The sequence below is a fragment of the Sphaerodactylus townsendi genome, linkage group LG10, assembly GCF_021028975.2.
Source record: "Sphaerodactylus townsendi isolate TG3544 linkage group LG10, MPM_Stown_v2.3, whole genome shotgun sequence".
In the NCBI taxonomy this organism is placed as follows: Eukaryota; Metazoa; Chordata; class Lepidosauria; order Squamata; family Sphaerodactylidae; genus Sphaerodactylus; species Sphaerodactylus townsendi.
Window position 1 is genome coordinate 46372584 of NC_059434.1, and position 21443 is coordinate 46394026.

Below are 21443 nucleotides of genomic sequence, written 5' to 3' on the forward strand. Positions count from 1 at the left end.
CTTGTTTGAATGCTGTGCTTAGATGTCCATGTACCAAGATTAAGATGACATAGTAATCCATCAAGTTCAGTGCTATATGTGGATGCTGCGATGGATAGGTATCCCAAACCTTCTTTATTTTCAGTAGACTTTTGCTGGGGAAATGGGGATTGGTGGTTAGATATACACATATCAGTGTACAGATTCTGTCAATGTTGAATAATTCTGAATGGGATACAAATTCCAGCCAACTTTTAAATGCAATTAATCTTAAACTGGATTGGAACATCTATGAACAATGATAATGTTCAACACAAAGAACAAAAGAATTTGCAGAGGGAAGAGGAAAAGCTGACACTTTCCAAGGCTATCTTTGCATATATTCAACTTTGCTCTTCTCAGATTGGCCTCATTTGTACACATCAAAACAATGTTGTGATTGTATTTATGCAGCCAACATATGGGTGTACCAAGCAGCTGCTATAGTGCACATCACTTTGTATATTTGCAGGTGAAAAATGCTCTCCTGCAGAAAAACAAAATCACCCTGTAGAGGTGAAGGCTTTCACGGGCAGAATCAACTGGCTGTTGTGGGTTTTCCAGGCTGCATGGTCATGGTCCAGTAGTTTTTGTTCCTGACATTTTGCCTGTGTCTATGGCTAGCATCTTCAGAGTATCTCACAGGGAAAAAACTATCAGACCACAGCCACACAGCCTGGAAAATCAACAACAGTCACCCTGTAGACCATGGCCATGGAAATAAAGGGGAAGAGTTTTCACATCTCTAGTCAAGATGAAACTGTTAATTAGATGATGAACAGTTTGCGCTGTATCTCTGCTTACCTAACTTATCTTATTTGGTTTAGTCCCATCAGTCCTCTTCTTTTCGCTGAACTTCTGAACCTTCTAGAAAGTGAAATGATTTCCTCTCCAGCAGCCAAACAAGTGAGTTCTTCCTTTTTGGGGAACATTATCGTCCTCTTGTGTGTATTATTTTACATTGCAATTCAGTCCCTAATTCATATGATTTAGTCCTGCCACAATTCTCATCTTTTTTATGATCAGATACAGGAAGTGTGGCTAAGTAGGAACAATAATGAATTCAATAAAGCATGCTGTTGTGTTGGCCCAATCCATTCTATTGCTATTGAAAATAAGTCCCACTTGGTTCAGAAGGAAGTGCTTTTGAGCAAAGTGCAGCCTTGGTCTCAGATGTGGCACACACACACAGCTTTAACGAGGGATTCTAAGAATAATTGTGTTTCATTTATTTTTAACTTGTCAATGTTAATGTGGCGTGTAATCTAAGAAACTGTCATTTTAGGCTGAGAGACAATCCCTTTAAAGTTGTTTAATTTGAAAGATCTTATGGAAGCAAGCCTGACTGTATCTCTGCATAAGAATTTCATTAAATATGAACTTTATTGATAGCTAATCACCATTTTTATTATTGTGGGGCATGGTTAATACATGTTCTTATTCTAGAGTAGCTGTCCCTCCACTCTAGAAAAAAAATTGAGGTGGTATTTACAGTTCAAAAATTCTAGGCAGAGCTACTCCAGTTTAAATCTCGTGATTTCAGTAGGCTTAACTACAGTATCTCTGCATAGATTGCACTAAAGTGTTAGCTTTTGCATGAAACTCACACATTATCACATTTTCACAAATAGGTTTGACTTTTGCAGTAAGACAGTCAAATGCATCTTCATTCTGTGAACACCGAGTAATGTAGAACACTATGTGATTTATCCTTAAATAAGATACTCCAACCTCTTTTTTTTGCCCTTTGAATTTTTCTCTATGCTTAATTTGGAGGTTATTGGGATTTGGTTCATTGGAGAGATTAAAATGGATTTATAGCAAAGTTGGAAGGATACAGCATTACTACTTGGGTGTGTTTGTTCAAAAGTGCTGACTTTCATACTCAAGATGTGGTGCTTCAGAGCAACAGTAAATAAGATTGTATGAATGGTCTATTAAATGATTTATATTGTTTTTTATTATGTTGTATCACTGCTTGTTGTTGGTTTTATTGTACCCCACCCTGAGCCCTCCAGGGGTAGGGCAGTCTACTAAATCTAATAAATAATAATATTTCTTTCTTAGTATTTGTTAAAACATATGAAAATATATACACATGCTACAGTAGAAAAATTGTGTATATGTTATATTTGTATATCTGTCATGGAGTTTTGGATGTCTTTAAATTAGAAATTATTTAGATTTAAACTCTGTCCTAGGATTAGGGTAGCTACATGAATGCAAGCTAGCATACTGTCTTAACAAGATGCCTGCTAATAATGGGATTGTAATGCCTGGAGTGTTTATTGCAGTATTGTGTTGAGTAATGCTATAAAAATCAGAATCCTTGCCATGTTTAGAGGAGGGTTAGGTGGGCTGGGTGTTTGAAGAATAAAAAATGTTTCTAACAATTCTCAGCAGCAGGCAAAGAGATTGGATGGCCTGAGGGCAAAAATGTATGCACACAACAGCCGATGAATTGCCGCATTTGGGAGCAGGGTGGCTGAACTGCTGCCACAAAGGCAGCTCCAGCTAGAAACTGTGGAAGCATTTGATGGGCTCGGCAAACAAAGACATGCATGTGTATAAATACATGACAAACACAAACTGTTGAAAGCTGACAGCAGCTTCAATTTTTAGAGGCTTCTTTTCAAACTCTGTACAAGTCAATAAAGCTCAAATTGATAAAGGCAGTGAGCCTTATTAGATGTGTGGCATGCTGTACAGCAGTGAAAATGTTCCAAAGAGGAGGCAAGTCTGTGTTTGGTGATGTAATTACCTAACATACCAATCAAATCTTTCCAAAACTGCCCACCAGTCAGAGGTTCACTCCATGGTTATGTACTCCCCCCCACACACACACACACACATTTAGTAACTTATTAGCTCATTGCCATGACAAAGACATTTCAGCCACTAGTTAGCATGTTCCCCTGGTATGCATGCTAACTGTGTTTGGGAAGATGCAGAAATCACCAGTTTCTTTTCTCAATATCTAAGGAGCCATATAATAAATTAGGTCAATTACCCACATAGTCAAGGGTTATTTATTGTTAATCTTGATAAGCATGGGAGTCTTATTCAGATCTTTTCCCTGTAAAATGCTTATTTCAGTGCACTCTATGAAGTCAGAAGCCTGACCTATGGTTTCTACTGGTCACTGAATCCAAAGCCACATGTGATGGACTGCACAATAAAGGTGCAAGTCAGTCAGTGGAACAAGGTGCTATCACAAAAGAATGAGGAAAAAGCTCCTAGGAACAAGAAAGCACCCTGATTGGATATGCTGACATGCCGTCTGATTGGTGGAGCAATTGACTGACTCAGAGTGGGAGAAGGTCTCTCTCTGAGAAGAAAAGTTTTGTAAGCTTTTGAATTTGGATTCCTGCAAGTTAACATCAAGTCCCATAACTGCGTATGTCAAATATCTACTTTGAGGGAATTCAGTCAAGGGGTGGACCTGACTTGAAATATACTGAGTTCAATGTGTACTAAAAGCAGACCTTATATAGACAGGAGAACTGGGAGTTTTATTTAGTGGTCAAGGCCTGAAGGTGGAATAGTAGTGAGACTTTCTATAGGTGGCCACAAGGGAAGGGAATATATCTTCTGGGTGAAGATGAATTCCTAGGCCAGTTAGAATGGGAATTATACACACAGGTGGATTCCCAGTTTGGCATATTAGTGTTCTGCTAAAGTTACCTCAGGAGGGAGATTTATGTGAAGTGGGTAGCTAGCAGTGTCAAGTCTGTATGTGTACTGTGTGAAAGGGTACCAGTCTGTTAGAATCCAAAGCTGTCGTGAATACTTTAGCCAGTAAAATCTAACTGAAGCATCTTAAAGTAAAGAGCCTCTCATAACACCTAAGCAACTGAAGAAACTTCTAAAGCTTGATTAAGAGTTGTGCCTGTGTCAAAGAGTGATTGGTATGTAGTTATCTCCTGTCTGATTTCCACTCACAGAAATATCTCCTAAACCCATCTAGTTTGTGCAGTACATTTTACTTTTGTTAGAGGAATTTGCCTCAATTCTCTGGTGCCTTGAAAAGGAGGATTTGCCATAAGGCTCCCTTCACCTTTCTGAGGTTTTTAAGGCTGAGCCGATAAGCATAAAACATCTTGTATGCTACCATCAAAACAGCTCAGAAAAAATGGGAAAACCTGCCCAGCATAGTTTGGAGGCTACCTGAGCCTGTCACAAATAGTTAGGAGAGTGAAGGGACCTGCCATACTACACTTTTGAACAGGAGGGATGGTTTGAAACCATTCCTTAAGCCAGACAATGTAGCCTGGACAACCCCAAGAGTGGCTTCATCTGTTGACACCCTACTTGCCAGTTAGGTGACTTCCCAGTGAAATTCTTAAAGCTGAAATTTTTTGCTGGGAAATTTCCCTTTTTTGTCCCACACCCAAGCAAAAAGTCTCTGTTGTAGTGATATTGGGTCAAACATGGCTGGAAAAATGCTCTGCTATGGGTTGCACTAATTAATCTGAGAATCAATGCCAGAAAGTTGATTCACACTTCCATGTGATGTGCTGCTGGCTCTTTTCAAATGAGATTTGTTTTAAACATGAGATCAGAGGAACATAAAAAGAAGACACATGGAAGCAAATCCTATGCTTATAACTGGAGACTTACTGAGGTAGGGTTGCCCGGGCCTAGGAAAAAAATGTGCTATCCCTTTAACAAAGGATTAACTGAATGTTATTTACACATTCTGTTACATATCTCCATGCCATGAAAACCTTCAGCTGCCCATTTCCAAATATTAAGCCTTCATTAAAGGGAGGACACTTTTTTCACCAGGTGGTTTGTAACCCTTCTGCACCAAGGAGGTGGGAAGTAGTGGAATACAAAATGGCTGTGATTTAGCTATGCTTATTTTTAGGAACCATGACCCGAACACTAAAGCACAATTTCTTTTATATTTTTCATACAAGACAATGAGTGACTCGGATTATATTTACTGGTAACTTTAATAACATGTGCCTATTGGCCCTTTGCTCTCACACAAGCAAGTCACAGTGGCTGCTCAGTGACTGTATGATGCTACTTTATTACTCTCCCTTGGCCTCCAGCAAAAGAAATGCAATGGCAGTCTTCATCTGTGGGACTTGGTTCAAGACTGACTAATTTGAGTCACAGCTAGTTCCAGCTAATAGCATCAATATGTAGATTGTAGCAAACCTGGAAGCGCTATATGAACGTGGAACCAGGTGATTCCAATTCCCCATCTACCGTGGCAGAAGATTAATGACATGGTTAGTCCCTCCATCTCATTTTAATCTTTTTGTGTGTGTGCATATGTAAAGATTGATAATTGTGACTGGGAGCATTATGTTAACGACTCCCATTTTTTAAGCTTCGATGAATTAGTGCACTGAATTTCCAGCACGACAGTCATTTTGGCAGCAGCAGACTGTGATTGCCCAAACATGCAATTATGTCTTCAGTTCAAGATCAAGCAACAGCAGCTGTTTTAAAAGGGCTTTCTCTCTCTTTCAGCCCCCATCTGTAAAGTAAGAGAAATGGGAATTCGGAAAATGAGTTCCCAAAGAAATTGGTTTTTAAAAAATAAATAGCCCATTCTTTAAGGTTTCTTCTAATGTATCTGTGCTGTGCTACAAAGCTGGGCATCACAGTAACACTAACTAATTATTATTCTGGACAAACCATTAGGTTCATCCATCTGTGCTTTACAGTAACAGATAAATGGACTGGAGCTGTCATAGAATTTTGTATTATAACCTTCTATACGGCAGTGGTCTATGATCTCCTTTTTATTATGGAGCTAAATTCCATTTTTTTTTCTCCCAGCAACCAGAAGCCAAATGATCATTGTCAGGCTAACTATCATTTTTCCCAAATGCATTTTGAGATTTCATGTATCTATGTACTAGATCGTTTAGGCTTCATTTGTTTCCACTAATATATGCTGTCATCCATCCTGTCCCAACCCAATGTAAGACTCACCGTAATGACTCAAATGATGAAAATCTTTCAGCATAGTGTAGTGGTTAAGAGTAGTGGACTCTAATCTGGAGAATCAGGTTTGATTCCTCATTCCTCCACATGAGTTGCAAACTTTAACTGGTGAACCAGGTTTGTTTCTTCACTTCTCCACATGAAGCCTGCTGGGTGACCTTGGGTTAGTTACCTCTCTCAGCCCCGCCTACCTCACAAGGTGTCTGTTGTGGGGAGAGAAGGGAAAGAATTTGCAAGCCACTTTAAGATTCCTTATGGGTAAGAAAAGCAGGTTATAAATCCAAACTCTTCTTCTTTCTGCAAATGTATGCATTGAAATGGAACAGAATGATACCCATTTATCATTCTCATGGTTTATGTATTTAAGACATAGATTCAGGATATAGCAACACATATAAAGCCACATAACATCTTATGGGGTTAGTCTTGAATTGGCACCTAGTACACTTGAGAGTGGTCTTTATTATCTGCCACATACTATTTTTACTGAGCTAAAGAGTTATTCTGTGCTGTATTAAGGAAACTGGGCTGAGAGATGCTTTCCAGAAGCCTGGTGAATTATCTTTTTAAGGCACAGTCATGTCAAGTCATGGGGCTGTGGTAAGGTGAAATAAGGTACACCTTGTTAATTGGTGCCTGACTATAGCATCAGTTAGCCACAACTGTCCATGTGGCCCTGTGTGTGTGTTTTTTTTCCCCCTAGGACAGCAGTAGCATTGGATACTTCATAGTTCCATCCTAAGCAGAGTTGCAACTGTCTAAGTCCATTGAGGTCAGTGAGCTTAGAAAAGTGTAACTCTTCCTAGAATGGCAGCCTGGTGAAGTTTGGAAGAATTTTTGAAGTGGCATGAATGGATATTTCAATTTCTGACAATCACCTCCAGCAATCCAAAGATAAGAATGAATACAGTAGGTTAGTCCAGCCATGGTATCGTTTAAAGGCATGAGTCTCATACTTGTCTGGCTGACTGTGAGACTGATGTATAACCCCTGCTTGGAGCTACAGGTGTATATCTTGCTTATTTTGATAGCTAGGAGTGGAAATAAAAAATGAGATACTCTGGTAAGTGGAAAACTTCATAACTCAAGCTTTCTGATGGTTTCATTGTCTACACCTTTAGATCCTAGGCATTCCCAAACTGAGACCTGAGTTGAACTGAAAAGGTTGTCATTTTAATCCTCTTTGACTTTAATTATTATGAAATTCATTTGCCTTTTGAAAACTATTTATTTATTTATTTATTTATTTATTTATTAGATTTTTATACCGCCCTATCCCCGAGGGGCTCCGGTCTATGGCACAAACTATGGCACAAATGCTGATCCCCCCCCCCCCTCCTTTCCTTCTCTTGATGCTCTAGGTGCTGGAAATAATGTGGAATGGAGAGGGGAAATCTCCAGCTCTGATTGTCAAAGAAAAGAAACTCGAACTGATTCAAGATCAGAATGAGCTTGAGCATATCTGCCGGACTGTGATGGATGGACATCAGAAAGAGGTGATACTGATAACCTCTGGAAATTGGGAACAAGGGGGGCTTTGATGCTTGGGGGTGGGCAGTGGAGATAAAAGATTTAACATGACATCTTTCTTTTTCGTTGCCGCTTGTTCAGTATTTCTTTTACGGATAAAAGGGAGAAATTAACGTTTGAAGTGGCCACCAGAGCCAGCTACTTTTAAGCCAGCCATTTCTTAGATCAGCCAGCCATGTGCAGGATGAATTGAATATTCTTTGTTGTCCTTGATATAATAAAGCAACATCTGCATGTGTGAGAGACAGAGATCATAAAACATTTCGGTTTGAAACATCTACACTTTTACTGCATTTTTTTTTTCATAAAGAAATTAAATTAGAGAAATCTTTCAAATACCTAACATTAGCTTTACAAGGAAGAAGTGCTTTTGTGTGCTTTGGAGCACAGAATGGTAATGACTGGCTTATGTGAAGTGAAACATTGTCTAGGTATGGAGGTTGCTGGAAAAACGCTAGGATCTATTGAGAACAATGCCGCCCACAACCACATCTCAACTGTGGCCTAACAGCTTCCAGAGAGCTTTTAATACAGAAAATGAGCCTGCACTAGGTCTGCCTGACCTTCATCCTGCTCAGTCATTTGCAGTGGCTGATGAAAATGCCTCTGTGTTTTCCAGTGAGTATTCAAGCACAAGTATAGATAGAACATAGGAACTCGTCAAAAAAAGTAAGCTCTAAAGGTCCATTACCAGGTCATTGTTTTCAAAAACTGCAACATGTATTGTGAGGATTTTATTCTTTAACTAGGTTTCCAGGCAAACATGTTGGGGAGGGGAGGGGAGAGGGGCTACTTTGACAATATTAAAAGAAGAAAAAGAGTTGGATTTATGTCCCCCCTTTCTCTCCTATAGGAGACTCAAAGAGGCTTACAAACTCCTTTTCCTTCCCCCCCCCCCACAACAAACACCCTGTAAGGTAGGTGGGGCTGAGAAGAACTGTGACTAGCCCAAGGTCACCCATCTGGCATGTGTGGGAGTGCGCAATCTGAATTCCCCAGATAAGCCTCCACAGCTCAGGCAGCAGAGCGTGGAATCAAACCCGGTTCCTTCAGATTAGAGTACACCTGCTCTTAACCACTACGCCACCGCTGCTCCTACTGGTCTGATTACTGGTCCTTTCTGCAAGCTGGTAGCTGTGAAAACAGCCATACTACATATTAGGAGTTTCCCAGTTGGTCAGTCTGGAGCAATGCTCCATAGTGCATTTTAGTACTGGCAAGATGCCTCTTCCATTTCAAACAGCAGTAATGTATCCACTCCCCACATATATCACTATAGGGGCTGTAGTCTAGTAGAGAGTGGAGGGTGAACCATTCACTGTTGTAAGATGAAAACATTATGTGTTGCAAACTGGTAGTCCATTACTATAAGTTGGGGATTCAGGGGATGGGAAGGTTGCTGGTGATCGCTGGTGTCACACCATGCCTGTGTGAGCTGTTGAACTGGAAGTGTTTCTCAAGCAATAAGTCACAAATACAGTGGATATAGATGTGTGACTTGTCACTTGATGTCATAGGTACTATCCAGAAGGTGCCAGTGAAACCTGTACTCTCTCCATAAGGCTTTGGCAATCCTATTAGGCAGGACAGTGCTACTCATTGAGAAAGTTGCAATTTACAAGCTGAGTTGGGTGCTAAAACAATGAGATTCTGCTCAACAGAAGCACCACTTGGCGGGAAGTTGCTAGGTTCCTCAGCAACAAGAAAATAGCTTCACATCAGTATGTACAGAATTTTTCTGAATACGCTCCTTACTGTTAGTTGGCCTATTGTCAGAGTGTGTTTCAAGCATTGCTAATACAGACTGATTATTCAGTTCAAATTAATACTTGAAAATATTGAATAGCTATGAAGGAGTCCAACCGATTTCAAAAATAAAAGTTGATAATCTCAAGATTATAACATGATTGTACAAGACATGTTAAAGTGCTTGCTGTAGGTAAGTCTTGAAGTATTCTCCAGTGTTTGGAGATCTAGTAATTGCAGATTATTTCCAATGTGAGTCTGTCTCTGTCTCATTAGAGTTAGAGTCTTTTGTAGCATCCATTAGAGTCTTTTGTAGCATCCAAGCTTTAGAACTTTGCCCCATAGCCATTTGGCTGGCCCCAATCCTTATACAAAATGGATTCTTCTAATTGCCCAGACCTTTTTTATAGCTTTGTTTTTACCTCACCCCACCTCTTTTAACAAGTGATGAATAATATACCACACAAGATGCAAGAAGATGGGAGACTCAGCAGGAATTTCTCCCTCTTGTACAGTCATAGCATCTCCATTTTCAAATTGCTTCCAAGGACTTGCTGCATTCATAGAAGCATTGCATCCAACACATGGTTATATTTGTGTTTACTTAAATTTGTTACATGAAAGTAGTTTCTGTGAATCACCATAGATGTTGGAAACGATTCCTGGTGAAGTGTCTGCACCACTGTTTTGAGATACACATTGCTGAAAAAACATTATCATACACTTTCTAGCAGAATCTCTAATGAACAAGAGCCAGACTAGACATGATGGCAACCATTGGATGCCATAGCCATTTAAAAGAGTGTGGTGCTTTGTTTCTTGACCTTTTTAAGCCAGGAAGGCAGCCCTTTTGGCACTTGATAAGGGTGGGCAGAGTGAGTGTCATTTTGTTGAACCAAGCAGGTGCAGCATTTTTCAGTTACCGTATATACTCAAGTATAACTTGACCCGCATATAAGTCAAGGCATCTAATTTTACCACAAAAAACTGGGAAAACTTATTGACTTGCATATAAGTCGAGGGTGGGAAATGCAGCAGCTACTGGTAAGCCCTGATTCTCTCTTTAAATCCACTCGGAGCGGCGGGGGTGTGATTTAAAGGGAGAACCTGGGAAAATTTGAGGCTGCCTGTCAGGGGAGGAATGTTTATGTTAGCAGTACCAACATTTCAGAGTCTCTTTAGGAGACCCTCCTGATGATACCACCCAGGTTTGGTGAAGGTTGGTTCAGGGGGTCCAAAGTTATGGACCCTCAAAAGGGTAGCCCCATCTACTATTAGCTCCCATTGGAAACAATGGGGGATGGGGACACCCACTTTGCGGATCCATAACTTTGGACCCCCTGAAACAAACATCACCAAACCTGGCTGGTATTAGCAAGAGATTATCCTGATGATACCACCCAGGTTTAGTGAAGTTTGGTTCAAGGGGTCCAAAGTTATGGACCCTCAAAATGTAGCCCCATCTATTATTGGCTCCCATTGGAAACAGTGGGGGATGAGAGCACCCACTTTGTGGATCCATAACTTTGGACCCCCTGAAACAAACATCACCAAACCTGGCTGGTATTAGCAAGAGATTATCCTGATGATACCGCCCAGGTTTAGTGAACTTTGGTTCAAGGGGTCCAAAGTTATGGACCCTCAAAATGTAGCCCCATTTACTATTTGCTTCCATTGGAAACAATGGGGATGGGGCAGCCCCTTTGGGGGTTCATAACTTTGGGGCCCCTGAACCAAACTTTACCAAACCTGGCTGGTATCATCAGGAGTGTCACCGGATGATAGCCTGAAATTTTGGTGCCGCTAGCCTAACAACTACGCCCTATGGAGGCCGACAAAGTAAAAACCCTAAAATATTTTTTAAAATACACTTCACTCGCGTATAAGTCGAGGGGGGCTGAAAATGTGCTGAAAAAGTCAACTTATATGCGAGTATATACGATACTTTAAAATGGCAGCATGTGGTAGCCATGAGGATGGCAGCTTGTCTATTTTGGCCTTCAGTATGCTCATTTTAAAGTCTTATTAGTAATCAAAACTGAGTATTACAAAAATCTAATTTCATAATACTTTCTGTCTGTATCCAGTTTGCATTTAGCAAAGAAGAATGGAAAAGGCCAGATTGGTTTGTCATTTTCCAGTTCTCCTGTTGGTATTCAAATGAACAGTCTTCAAACCTAGGCCAAATCCCGATGGTTCCATAGAAATGAGAATGAATTCATATATCAAGAAACTATATCAACCATAAAATAGTTGTCTAACTATAGGCTTGATTGTAATTTTGCTTCAGTTTACAGTCTTTACCTAAACTGTCATGTTTTGTACTGAAAGTAACTGGAAGGCTTTTCTTTGGGGTGTATATGAACAATAGAAAATCATAGTCTGTGTTTAACTTCCAGCTATTCAGAGTGTTTGCTCTTGTGTGATAATAATGATCATGACTGTATTTTAACTGTATGAACTTTCTTTTTCAAGGTGGCAGAGATTAAAAAGGGAAACAAAAAAGTACTGAATAAGCTGATTGGAGAGGTCCAAAGAGCAACCGGACGAAGATCTGACCCAGTCTCTGTGAAACAAATATTGGAGAAACAGCTGTTGTTGGATTCCAGAAAGAAAACCCCTTAGCTGATATCTGCAAATGTAGCAATCAAACTGTAGCAGAGACTTTACTGCTTGGTTGATCACTGAATAAAATGGCACTAACTGCTTTTGGGGTAGGGGGACATCTGTCAAGCCAGGGGATGAAGTACCCGGTAAAAGAACTGAAGCTGGGTCTTTCTGTGGAAAGTAATTTGTAAAATAATGGAAGAACAGGACAAGAATTTTCATTTAGTTATCTATGTCTAATACTCAGGAACTCAGACAAGAGGGGGGAAATTCCATTTACTTGTATGACTACTGAAAATCAAATGAATTTAGTGGGTGAAAGTTGCAAAGAGTCACCATAGGCCTCTAGTCGAGTGTTTCTCTGCTCTGCTCATACCACCATTGGACCTCCATGCAGAAGATGTTCCATTTGAATGGGTATGATGCCACTGTTTCCTCAGCAGCCCCTTTTCCGGCTGCCAGGATGGCTACTGGAGTTTTGTACTCCTCATCTTTTCCTAACCTCTTAGCCAAGTATACCAGGTATGGCATACAAGCTCTCTTCTTGCTTGTTTGTATTGTGGATTCCATCTGCCTCAGACTACCTGAGAATAGCTCTAGTGTTTTTTTTCAGTTCTGTTTCTCTCAAAATGGCAAGGAAGGAAAGCATTCCTAACAAGTCAGGAAGTCTCTTTGTATATTTCAACTTCCAATTAAACTCTTGAATATGTAAATAAGATATTAAATGTAAATTATTTCACAATAACTGTAAGTTGATGTTCCTTAGGTCAGTAGTCTGATGCTATCACATTTAAACCCTTCGGCAAATGAAACATCCTTTTTTATTCTGGCTTCATTTTTGAATAGAGAAGGATGAAATCAGAAGACAGTCAATTTCTCTTCGTTGATCTTTTGCTAAATATGGATGTTGTGGTCTTTCTCTCAGAAATAAATAAAGGGCCTTGTTAAGAGTGAAGTTTGTTTAAATCCTGGTCTGAAAAAATGTTGTGCTAAGAGATCACATTCTTGCAACTTTTACATTGCAGAACAAAATACCACCAAGCAGCTTAAGGCAGATAAGTTGCATTCTCTCTGGAATGTTAAGCCTACTCCTCCCAGAATTACTCTTTACTCTATGCTTCAAGCACTGCTGAGAAGAAATATTTTGCTTTTGAAATGAAGCTATAATGAGTGTTTCAAACAAGGCCTCTTGGTTTGTGTATCTTGAGTCTCTTGTCCCCATTGAAATGAAGTATCTCATATTTCAAGTCCTTGTAGAGTCAGTGGTGTATTTGCCTAGAGATGGGGGGTACCCTCTGTCCCCGAGCACCACTAATCTGGTCATGTGGGGGGCAAAATCGGCCCCCCACGTGACCAGGAAGATGGCTCCACCCCCAAGCCCCACACCCGTGCTTATAGAAGCAAAGGAGACAAGGATGGAGCCTTGCAGTTGAATCTGCTCTCCCCAAAGGGGGCAGGAGCTGAGGGGGCAAGGCATGGGGGATGGGGCTTGGGGTGCCCCCCAGCCCCTTCCCCAGGCACAGCAGGGGGGCACCCGGAGACCGGCTGTCTCCAAATGCCATGTTCCCCCCATACGCCTTGAGTAGCAAATGGGCAAGTAAAAATGTTTGAAATGTTTAACTTACAACTTTTATCCCCAAAAATAATTTAAAGATTTTATAAACAATCAAACAGTAATCAAATGGCTGACACTTTTGATCTATATTTAAACAAACACCTAGAGGCTACATTTCTAATATACTTCTGTCTCTACAGTTCAGTATTAAATTAGCCAATATTTTGTTTAGCAATTGATATTCTAGCAATTGATATGGGGATCCAAAGCAGGCCGCTACATTATTTTCTCTATTTTTTTTAAATTTGGAAAAGGTCTGGTGCTGAGTTACTTTGTATGCCAAGGCAAACAAGTTGTATGAGTTATACATTGACAGATAATCAAGTTGTATGAGTTATACATTGACAGTGAACATGAATATATAGTCCATCCGTTTTAGCAATGATTACAGCTAAAATGCTAGATTGTGGAAGGCAAAGTGTTTTATACTGGGGTAGTCTTCATCTACAGTGTTCTTCACTTTGCAGTTTGTACACAATTTTTGAAGAGGGGAAAAATAGGCTACCTTGTCAGAGACCTGCTCTAGGCAGCTAGTACTAGTTTAGACTATCTTGATAATTATATTCTTGCAGCATCAACACACTATTTTGCTGGCTACAACAAGACAACTATGGGGGCATAAGACATGTCAACAAGTCTAGCTGTGTAAAAACAGAAAGTGATTAATGCAACTAAAGACAACATTTCAGACTTATAATTCTCTCAATTTTTTTTCCGTTTTGTAGAAAGCAAAAGCTTGCATATTTGTACTTCTAGGGGGAAATGGCCCAGTTCTGCCACCTTTTTTATAGTTTCTGAAGACTTCAATTGGTGTTTTCTAAATCTTCACCTTCCACTTGTGAAGTTCACACAGTCATATATTAGTGTTTTTTTAGGCCCCATTATATCCATGTTATGGGTGAATCACAGCAATTCTTTGCAGTGCACGCTGCTACTTCATATGTACAATTTTTGGTTCTGGAAATGTTCACATTTGACATTTAAAAGGAAATTCTAGCACACACACGCATACACATACTCTGTTTTAAAATCAAAAAGCTGGTCCTTCTGTGGGGAGACAGACCCCCACCCCAACAGCTGGAAAATCACAGTCAAATCTTCCCCAAGACTCTTGAAACCAAGGCCTTTCTTCACGGCCCTGTAAAACATTAGAAGTAAGCCGCTGAGCAGTGCTCGCGAGAAGATACAATGTCAGCTTTACCGCTCTTTCCCTCCCCAAATGATGTAATGATCAAGAAACTGCTTTCCGGGGAGCAAAGAGGTTTTTCCAAAGAGAATCACTGCCCGGCTTCCACCACGTTATGCCAGCCGAACGTCACTACAGCCGTCACGCTGGCCATGGGGGTGTGTCCCCTGGCCTCCTCAGAGCGATGGACATCCGGGCAAGGTAGGAAGGTGTTTGGAGGGCTGTGCGGCTGTGCATAGCCTGCTCTGCCAGCTGCGCAGCCCATGGGGCTGTTCGTGCGAACAGCCCCAGGGCTGGCATCGGCATTAATCGTGCCAATGCAGCCCCACAAATCTGGCCGTGCAGAAACGACCCAAGATTTCCAGAGACATGTGAAGTCCTAGCTGGCCAGACCAGCTGCCATTTTCTGGCTGTCAGGGCCTGGGCAGTGGGTTGTGATGTAGCCTGGGGAACTGGTAAGTCTAGTCTAGTGGTTGTGATGCAGCCTGGGGAACAGGTAAGTCTTGCACTCCTTCCCTTGTTTCTTAAAAAAAATTAAGTAGCCATTAGAGGGAAGAGTCCAATAACTGTAACTTCTTGTTATCCTCAAAATATGTTTGTTTTTATTCAGATATACTCAAGCTGAGCCAGAATTGCTAATTTGAGGTATATTTTTGGCTTAGGCATATTCATACAAATGATCTTTGTATATAGCAGTTAACTGAATTGTACACAAACATTATGTATCGGTACTTGTTTCTGTCAAATCTTCACTATGTGTTACTATTTTGAATGCAGAGTTCTCCAACCATGTTATTAAGAGTTGAACTGCTTCTGCATATTGGGGCCAATTCCTCTGACAAATGCAACTGCAATAAGATTTCTATGCCTGATTTCATTGAAATCTGTTCCTTGGCTGAAACATAGTGTAGTAACAAGCAACCAGGTTTTCAATAACAGAAAAACATAAACCACTGTGGACAAATACTGAAAATGATCAGAAACAAGTGCTTGGTATGAAAGCTTTGTCAAGAAAGATGCTGGCTTGTGCACAAACCTATCTTGGAGGGTTATTGTACAATTCTTGGAACATCTGTGTTAAGACAGCAGCTTGGAGTCTTGTTTCTAGTTGTGTTTAACTCCTGTAGAGGTTACTGGTCTCATTGCATGGATCCTCTGTGCCTTATCAATTCAGTCACCATTGTAAACACAGCACCAGTATCTTGGGTGTCAGAAGCAATAGCCCCCTGGTGCAGTTGCTTGAAAAGATTTTGATCAGCCTGATATCTAAGGCTGTATGAGCTGGCTGTTGAGTAGTTTAAATGTTTTCCAGTCTACCACCTGTGATTATTGCGGGAGGCTAGCTCAGTAGCATGGGAATAAAAAAGATTTAGTGCTGTGTGTGAGCTGGATTAAAGGAAGACACCTGAAGCTTTGCAATTGGGTGTCATCAGGTAGCAACACCCTGGGGCTGTGTTATATATAACATTGAATCAGAGGTTGGACTGAAGCTTGGGGAAGTGTTTAAACTGAAGTTTAATCTAGACATGGCAGGAAGTGATGCTGGTGCACAATTCCACATCATTGGAGGAAGTAATTATGCAAGGCGTGGTACTTACTCCATCTTGGTAGATTTGGAGCTTGGGCTGTTCCTGGAAAAACAGTTGGCAGGAAAGCTTTTATGGCTTCCACTCGTCATATAGTTGGGCACCTTCGACTATAGTTTGCCATGCTGATCTGTGGCTTGGTATTATCAGATCTTAAGTACTATAAACTACTTCCTTTGATACTATTTTTTAAGATGATGCAGAAAAAAAAGCTGGCACATAATAATATATTGATTGTGAGTTAGCTTCAAGGTGCTATAGATCTTGATAGCTGGACCAGCAACACTTAGAGTATGCCCTTCTCTGTACCAAAATGCTATGCCCCCTGCAGTCAAGCCCTGCTTTTTATTTCTTTATTATCAGCTGGTACATACAGTGCTGAAATATTGTGTCCATGCTCTAAAATTACTTTCGAAGTGAGCTCACAAATTGCATTTCCATGACCCAATATCAAATTTATTTTTCACATGGAGGATGATATTGTACCATGGGGACTCTGCTCCTGGTGAAACAGATCAGGTGGAAGAAATGGGGGGGAAATTTGGACCTGCCCTGGTTAACAAAATATCAATGCAAAAATAATGGAAGTTGTCTTCTTTGCACTGAGAGTCTTTAGCATTCCCAGTGGAGTAAAGATTGATGCTGTCAGTACTATTAGTACTATGTCACAAGGAATGCTATTTTTTCAGCATTTTAAATTGTCAAATGTCCTGTGGTCCCTACTTATTATGATTTCAGTAACACTTTAAGCATCAAAAAGATCAATTTTGCCATTTGTTTTCACAAGCAAAAATCAGAGCATGTAATGAGTTATGAAGAAGTAGTATCGAATACATACGCAGAGGGAAATCATATTGCTAGGTAAGAGATAAAGAGACTTTTACAGGTGAGTAAATTGGCACTGATGCAACAGATCAACAGATAGGAAGTGGCTATAGATTGTTTCAGGGTTGATCCAGTATAGCAAGTTAGTAACCAGTATTTTTTCTTCAGGCTGACTTTGGCCGTTTCCGCACGGCCCATTAATGGCGCCCTGGGGACGGGAAATACGCCGTCCCCAGGGAGCCATTCGCACAGGCGGTGCTGCTGCAACGCAGCAGCGCCGACCTGACTCTGCTCCCTCTCCCCCAGGGCGGGGTCAAGCCGCCCTGAAAAACAACCCTTTAAAGGGTTGTTTTTTCCTTCAACAGCGTGTTCCCGGCCCGCGGTGCTAAAAGTAACAGCTTGCCGCCGGGAACATGCTGTTTGCCGATCCGACTCACCTTGTCGCAAATTCGTCGTCAGCCTTGCTTTAGCCAAACGTTGAAGCCCCGCCTATCGCTGATCCTCCGACCCTGGAGGTGGGAGGCAGCGTGCGTATCGGCGGCATCGCCAGCAGGCTTTTACTTAATGAATAAGGTGAGTCGGACGGGAAGGGGAGAACTGGCTTTCCATGTGGAGCCGCCCGGCCATCTGTCGGTACCTCTCCAGAGCGGGCCCCAGCGATAACTTTGCATGCGAACGGCCTCCGCCTCCACGCCGGCGGAATTCTTGCCGGCGTGGAGGCGCCCTTACGGCCGTGCAGAAACGGCCTTTGTTACAGAAAGTTGATAGCCGTTATTGCTGAAGTGGTATTTCAGGATTCTATAGTGCTTTTAAAATGCCTTTTTGGGGCAGCATCCACCTCTAAATTATCTCAAATTGCTTACTTATGCAAAGAAATCCAAGGCCACATTAACCAAGATGCAATTTTCACTTTTCCTTAGATGGCATTTATATAGGAATAATTACATCACTACAGCTTGAATTAGTGCTATAATCATGGTTCGGGTAATTATGCCAGAATACTGCAGCACTTGATTTCAGAGGAGTTCTGCAATGTTTGTGTGCATTTGACATGCAACATAAGCCAGAATAGCCAAGGTAGGTCAAATCTCTGTTTCATATTCACATGGGTTACGTGCCAGTTACATGCCCACATTTTATGGTTGTAGGTTTTAACTTTTTATGGTTTTTGTTTTTTTATGGTTATAGGTTTTTGTTGACTCCATAGTCTGAGTCCTTACATTCTCAGGAGCTGATGATTAGCTGTAATGTTTGGCATAGTTACCCATCCCCTGAGAAAATCTTTGAAATATGTTCCAATTTAGTGCTGGTTGTAACACAGTTGAGACTCTAGAAATGTCTGATCTATTTATGGATCATTTCAATTCAGTTACTATGATGGAATTTGACAGGATCATGGGATCTGTGAAGGCTTGTACTCTGTATCCTCGTCCACCCTGGTTACTAAAATAATGTAAAGATCACATTAAAGGGTCCCTAGTGTCCATTACAAATCAATCACTGACTCAGCACACATTTTCTCTATCTCTGTAGCAGAGGGTCATCCGACCACATTTTTTAAAGCAAAAAAAATAATACAGCCAATTATCTCCTGGTTTTCAATTTGCACTCCCTGTACAAACTGGTTGAAGAACAACTCCAGGTTGTCCTGGATGACTCATCTGCCCTAGACACCTATGTTCTGGGCCAGTGCTAAGGGCCTTAGCTGAAGATCTGTTTGAATATAGAAAAGAGCCATGCCTCTTCATTGCTTTTTTGTATTTATCAGCAGATCATTCCATGCTGAGACTAGAGGTAGAAGCAATGATTAAAGAATGTACTTTGAATAGTTCCTTATGGATATGACCCAGGAGATTACTGTGTTGGATTTGTCCTATGGAGTTCCACATGACTCAGTCTTATCCCTGTACTATTAAATCCACCTGCAAAGCCCTTAAGACAAATCACTCATATGTTGATGACAACCAGCTCCATACTGGTTTGCCCAAATTGCCAGGAGATTTTGTAGAGATCCCAGGTCACTACCCAGTTACTGGGGTTAAATGCATTGAAACTGAATCCTAATAAGACAGAAATTATGCTGGTTGTGAAACCTGTTGTCTTGAAGGGCATTGTGATCCCCACATACGATGGGGTCCAACTGACACTGGTATTGGACACAGAGTTATTACTGGAGAAGGAGGTTAATACATATACAAAAAACCCTGCTTTATTCCATCTTTATTTAGCCTGGATGTTGCCTCCCCTACCTTCACTTGGCTTATCTGGACACATAGATTCATGCCACTGTAACCTCAAAACTAGACTACTATAATGCACTCTATGTTGGTCTGCCCTTAAAATCAATTTGAAAACTCAGTTGCTGTTGGAAGCTAGGCACAGCATATCACACCCACAGTGCAATCACTCCATTAGTTATTGTTCAGTTCATAGTACCAGTCATCAATCCCTTAATCGTTTTGGGCCATATACCTACAGGACTGCCTCTCCTACCAGAGTCCATTACATGAGCTTTGCATACCTGCGCATAGTCTTCTGAGGGCGCCATGGGTAAGATTGGCAATGGCTGTACATGCACATTTTCTGTTGTGGCTCTCACCTTACAAGAACATAAGAAAGAGCCTGCTGGATCAGACCAGAGTCCATCTAGTCCAGCACTCTGCTACTCGCAGTGACCCACCAGATGCCTTTGGGAGCTCACATACAGGATGTGAAAGCAATGGCCTTCTGCTGCTGCTCCTGAGCACCTGGTCTGCTAAGGCATTTGCAATCTCAGAACAAGGAGGATCAAGCCATAGATTGACTTCTCCATAAATCTGTCCAAGTGCCTTTTAAAGTTGTCCAGGTTAGTGGCCATCACCTGGCAGCATATTCCAAACACCAAACGAGAGGCAAATTTGTCAAATTGAATCTGTGATGGAAGGGGTGTATTTTACCTTCTATTGTGCATTAAGAGGTTGCAAGAATGTGTACGATAACGGCCAAGTCTTTATTTTCCAAAAGGGACGAAGCTTGGGTATCAACAAATCCTGACTCTGGTCAGTATGCATCCTGCATTCTTTGTTCTACATGCCACAGAGAATTTCTTGATCAAGGCAAGAGTATTTAAAATCAGTTCCTAGTGGAATTCTGGATAAGTTCATTTCATAGATCCTAATGTGATAAAATACAAGAAGGAGGAGGAGGAGGAAGAGGAGGAAGAGTTTGGATTTATATCCCCCCTTTCTCTCCTGTAGGAGACTCAAAGGGGCTCACAATCTCCTTGCCCTTCCCCCCTCACAACAAACACCCTTTGAGGTAGGTGGGGCTGAGAGAGCTCCGAGAAGCTGTGACTAGCCCAAGGTCACCCAGCTGGCATGTGTGGGAGTGTACAGGCTAATCTGAATTCCCCAGATAAGCCTCCACAGCTCAGGCGGCAGAGCTGGGAATCAAACCCGGTTCCTCCAGATTAGATATATGAGCTCTTAACCTCCTACGCCACTGCTGCTACAAAAAGGTAATAATTCAGCAAGTCAGTGTGGGTGAATGTCTTCAATTTTGTGGAATGGGCTTATTTGTTAATTTTGAGATATCTTTAAAAACATTCTAAATATATAGATGAACAGTGCCATCAAGCATATCACTTTTGGTCTGTATTGACTAAAACTTTTACTATTAATGTACAGTTCTTCAGAGCTAGTTCTCTTAGGTGCATTGTATGCTATCAGTATTTGCTACTTATAAAGACCCAAAGTACATGAAATGGTTACTTTCCAAGGAGAGAAAGCCAAAGCAAAGGTTTTTTTTAAAAAAAATCTCAAGTATTGGTACTGACCAGGTTTTGCACGTGCATAATGCACGCTGCATTTCATGAAAAAATATTTATTGTTACAAGGTTTGTGCCCTCTAGATGGAGGTAACTTCTACAAGGTGACAGACTGAGTGGTTGCCTGGCAACAGGGCAAGAGAGGGGTTGAATTCTGAGAGAAAAGAGAAGAAACTGAGGCTTTTTCTCATGAGGGAGAGGAGAATTTCTGTGAAAAGTTTCATTTTAAAAAGTCTGTGTAGCAGTGAGAAGGGCAGTTAGCACAGGACTGGCTATCTTCTGATGTGGTTATATGATCCATATCGTTTATGGAACTTCTGCTATTGTCAGAAGAAGTGACTTCTCAGAGCCTGTAAAGAAGAGACATCACCAAGCATCCAACCCTGACTTTGAATTATAGGCCAGAGACTAAAGACCTCCTTTCACTCTGGCTCATTCCGCACATGCAGAATAATGCACTTTGAAACTGCTTTCAGTGCTCTTTGAAGCTGTGCGGAATGGCAAAATCCACTTGCAAACAGTTGTGAAAGTGGTTTGAAAACGCATTATTTTGCGTGT

At 41.1% G+C, this 21443-nt stretch overlaps 1 protein-coding gene across 1 annotated transcript in view; it reads left to right on the forward strand.

The window, feature by feature from the left end:
• The window catches only part of GATB (glutamyl-tRNA amidotransferase subunit B), a 63294-nt gene extending 50471 nt beyond the window's left edge, over window positions 1-12823 (forward strand). The window contains exons 11-13 of the mRNA XM_048510193.1: window positions 846-924; window positions 7347-7481; window positions 11737-12823. Of these exons, the coding sequence (XP_048366150.1) occupies window positions 846-924; window positions 7347-7481; window positions 11737-11886 (364 nt within the window). The 3' untranslated portion in view covers window positions 11887-12823. The remainder of the gene's footprint in view (window positions 1-845; window positions 925-7346; window positions 7482-11736) is intronic.
• The last annotated feature ends 8620 nt before the right edge of the window (window positions 12824-21443 follow it).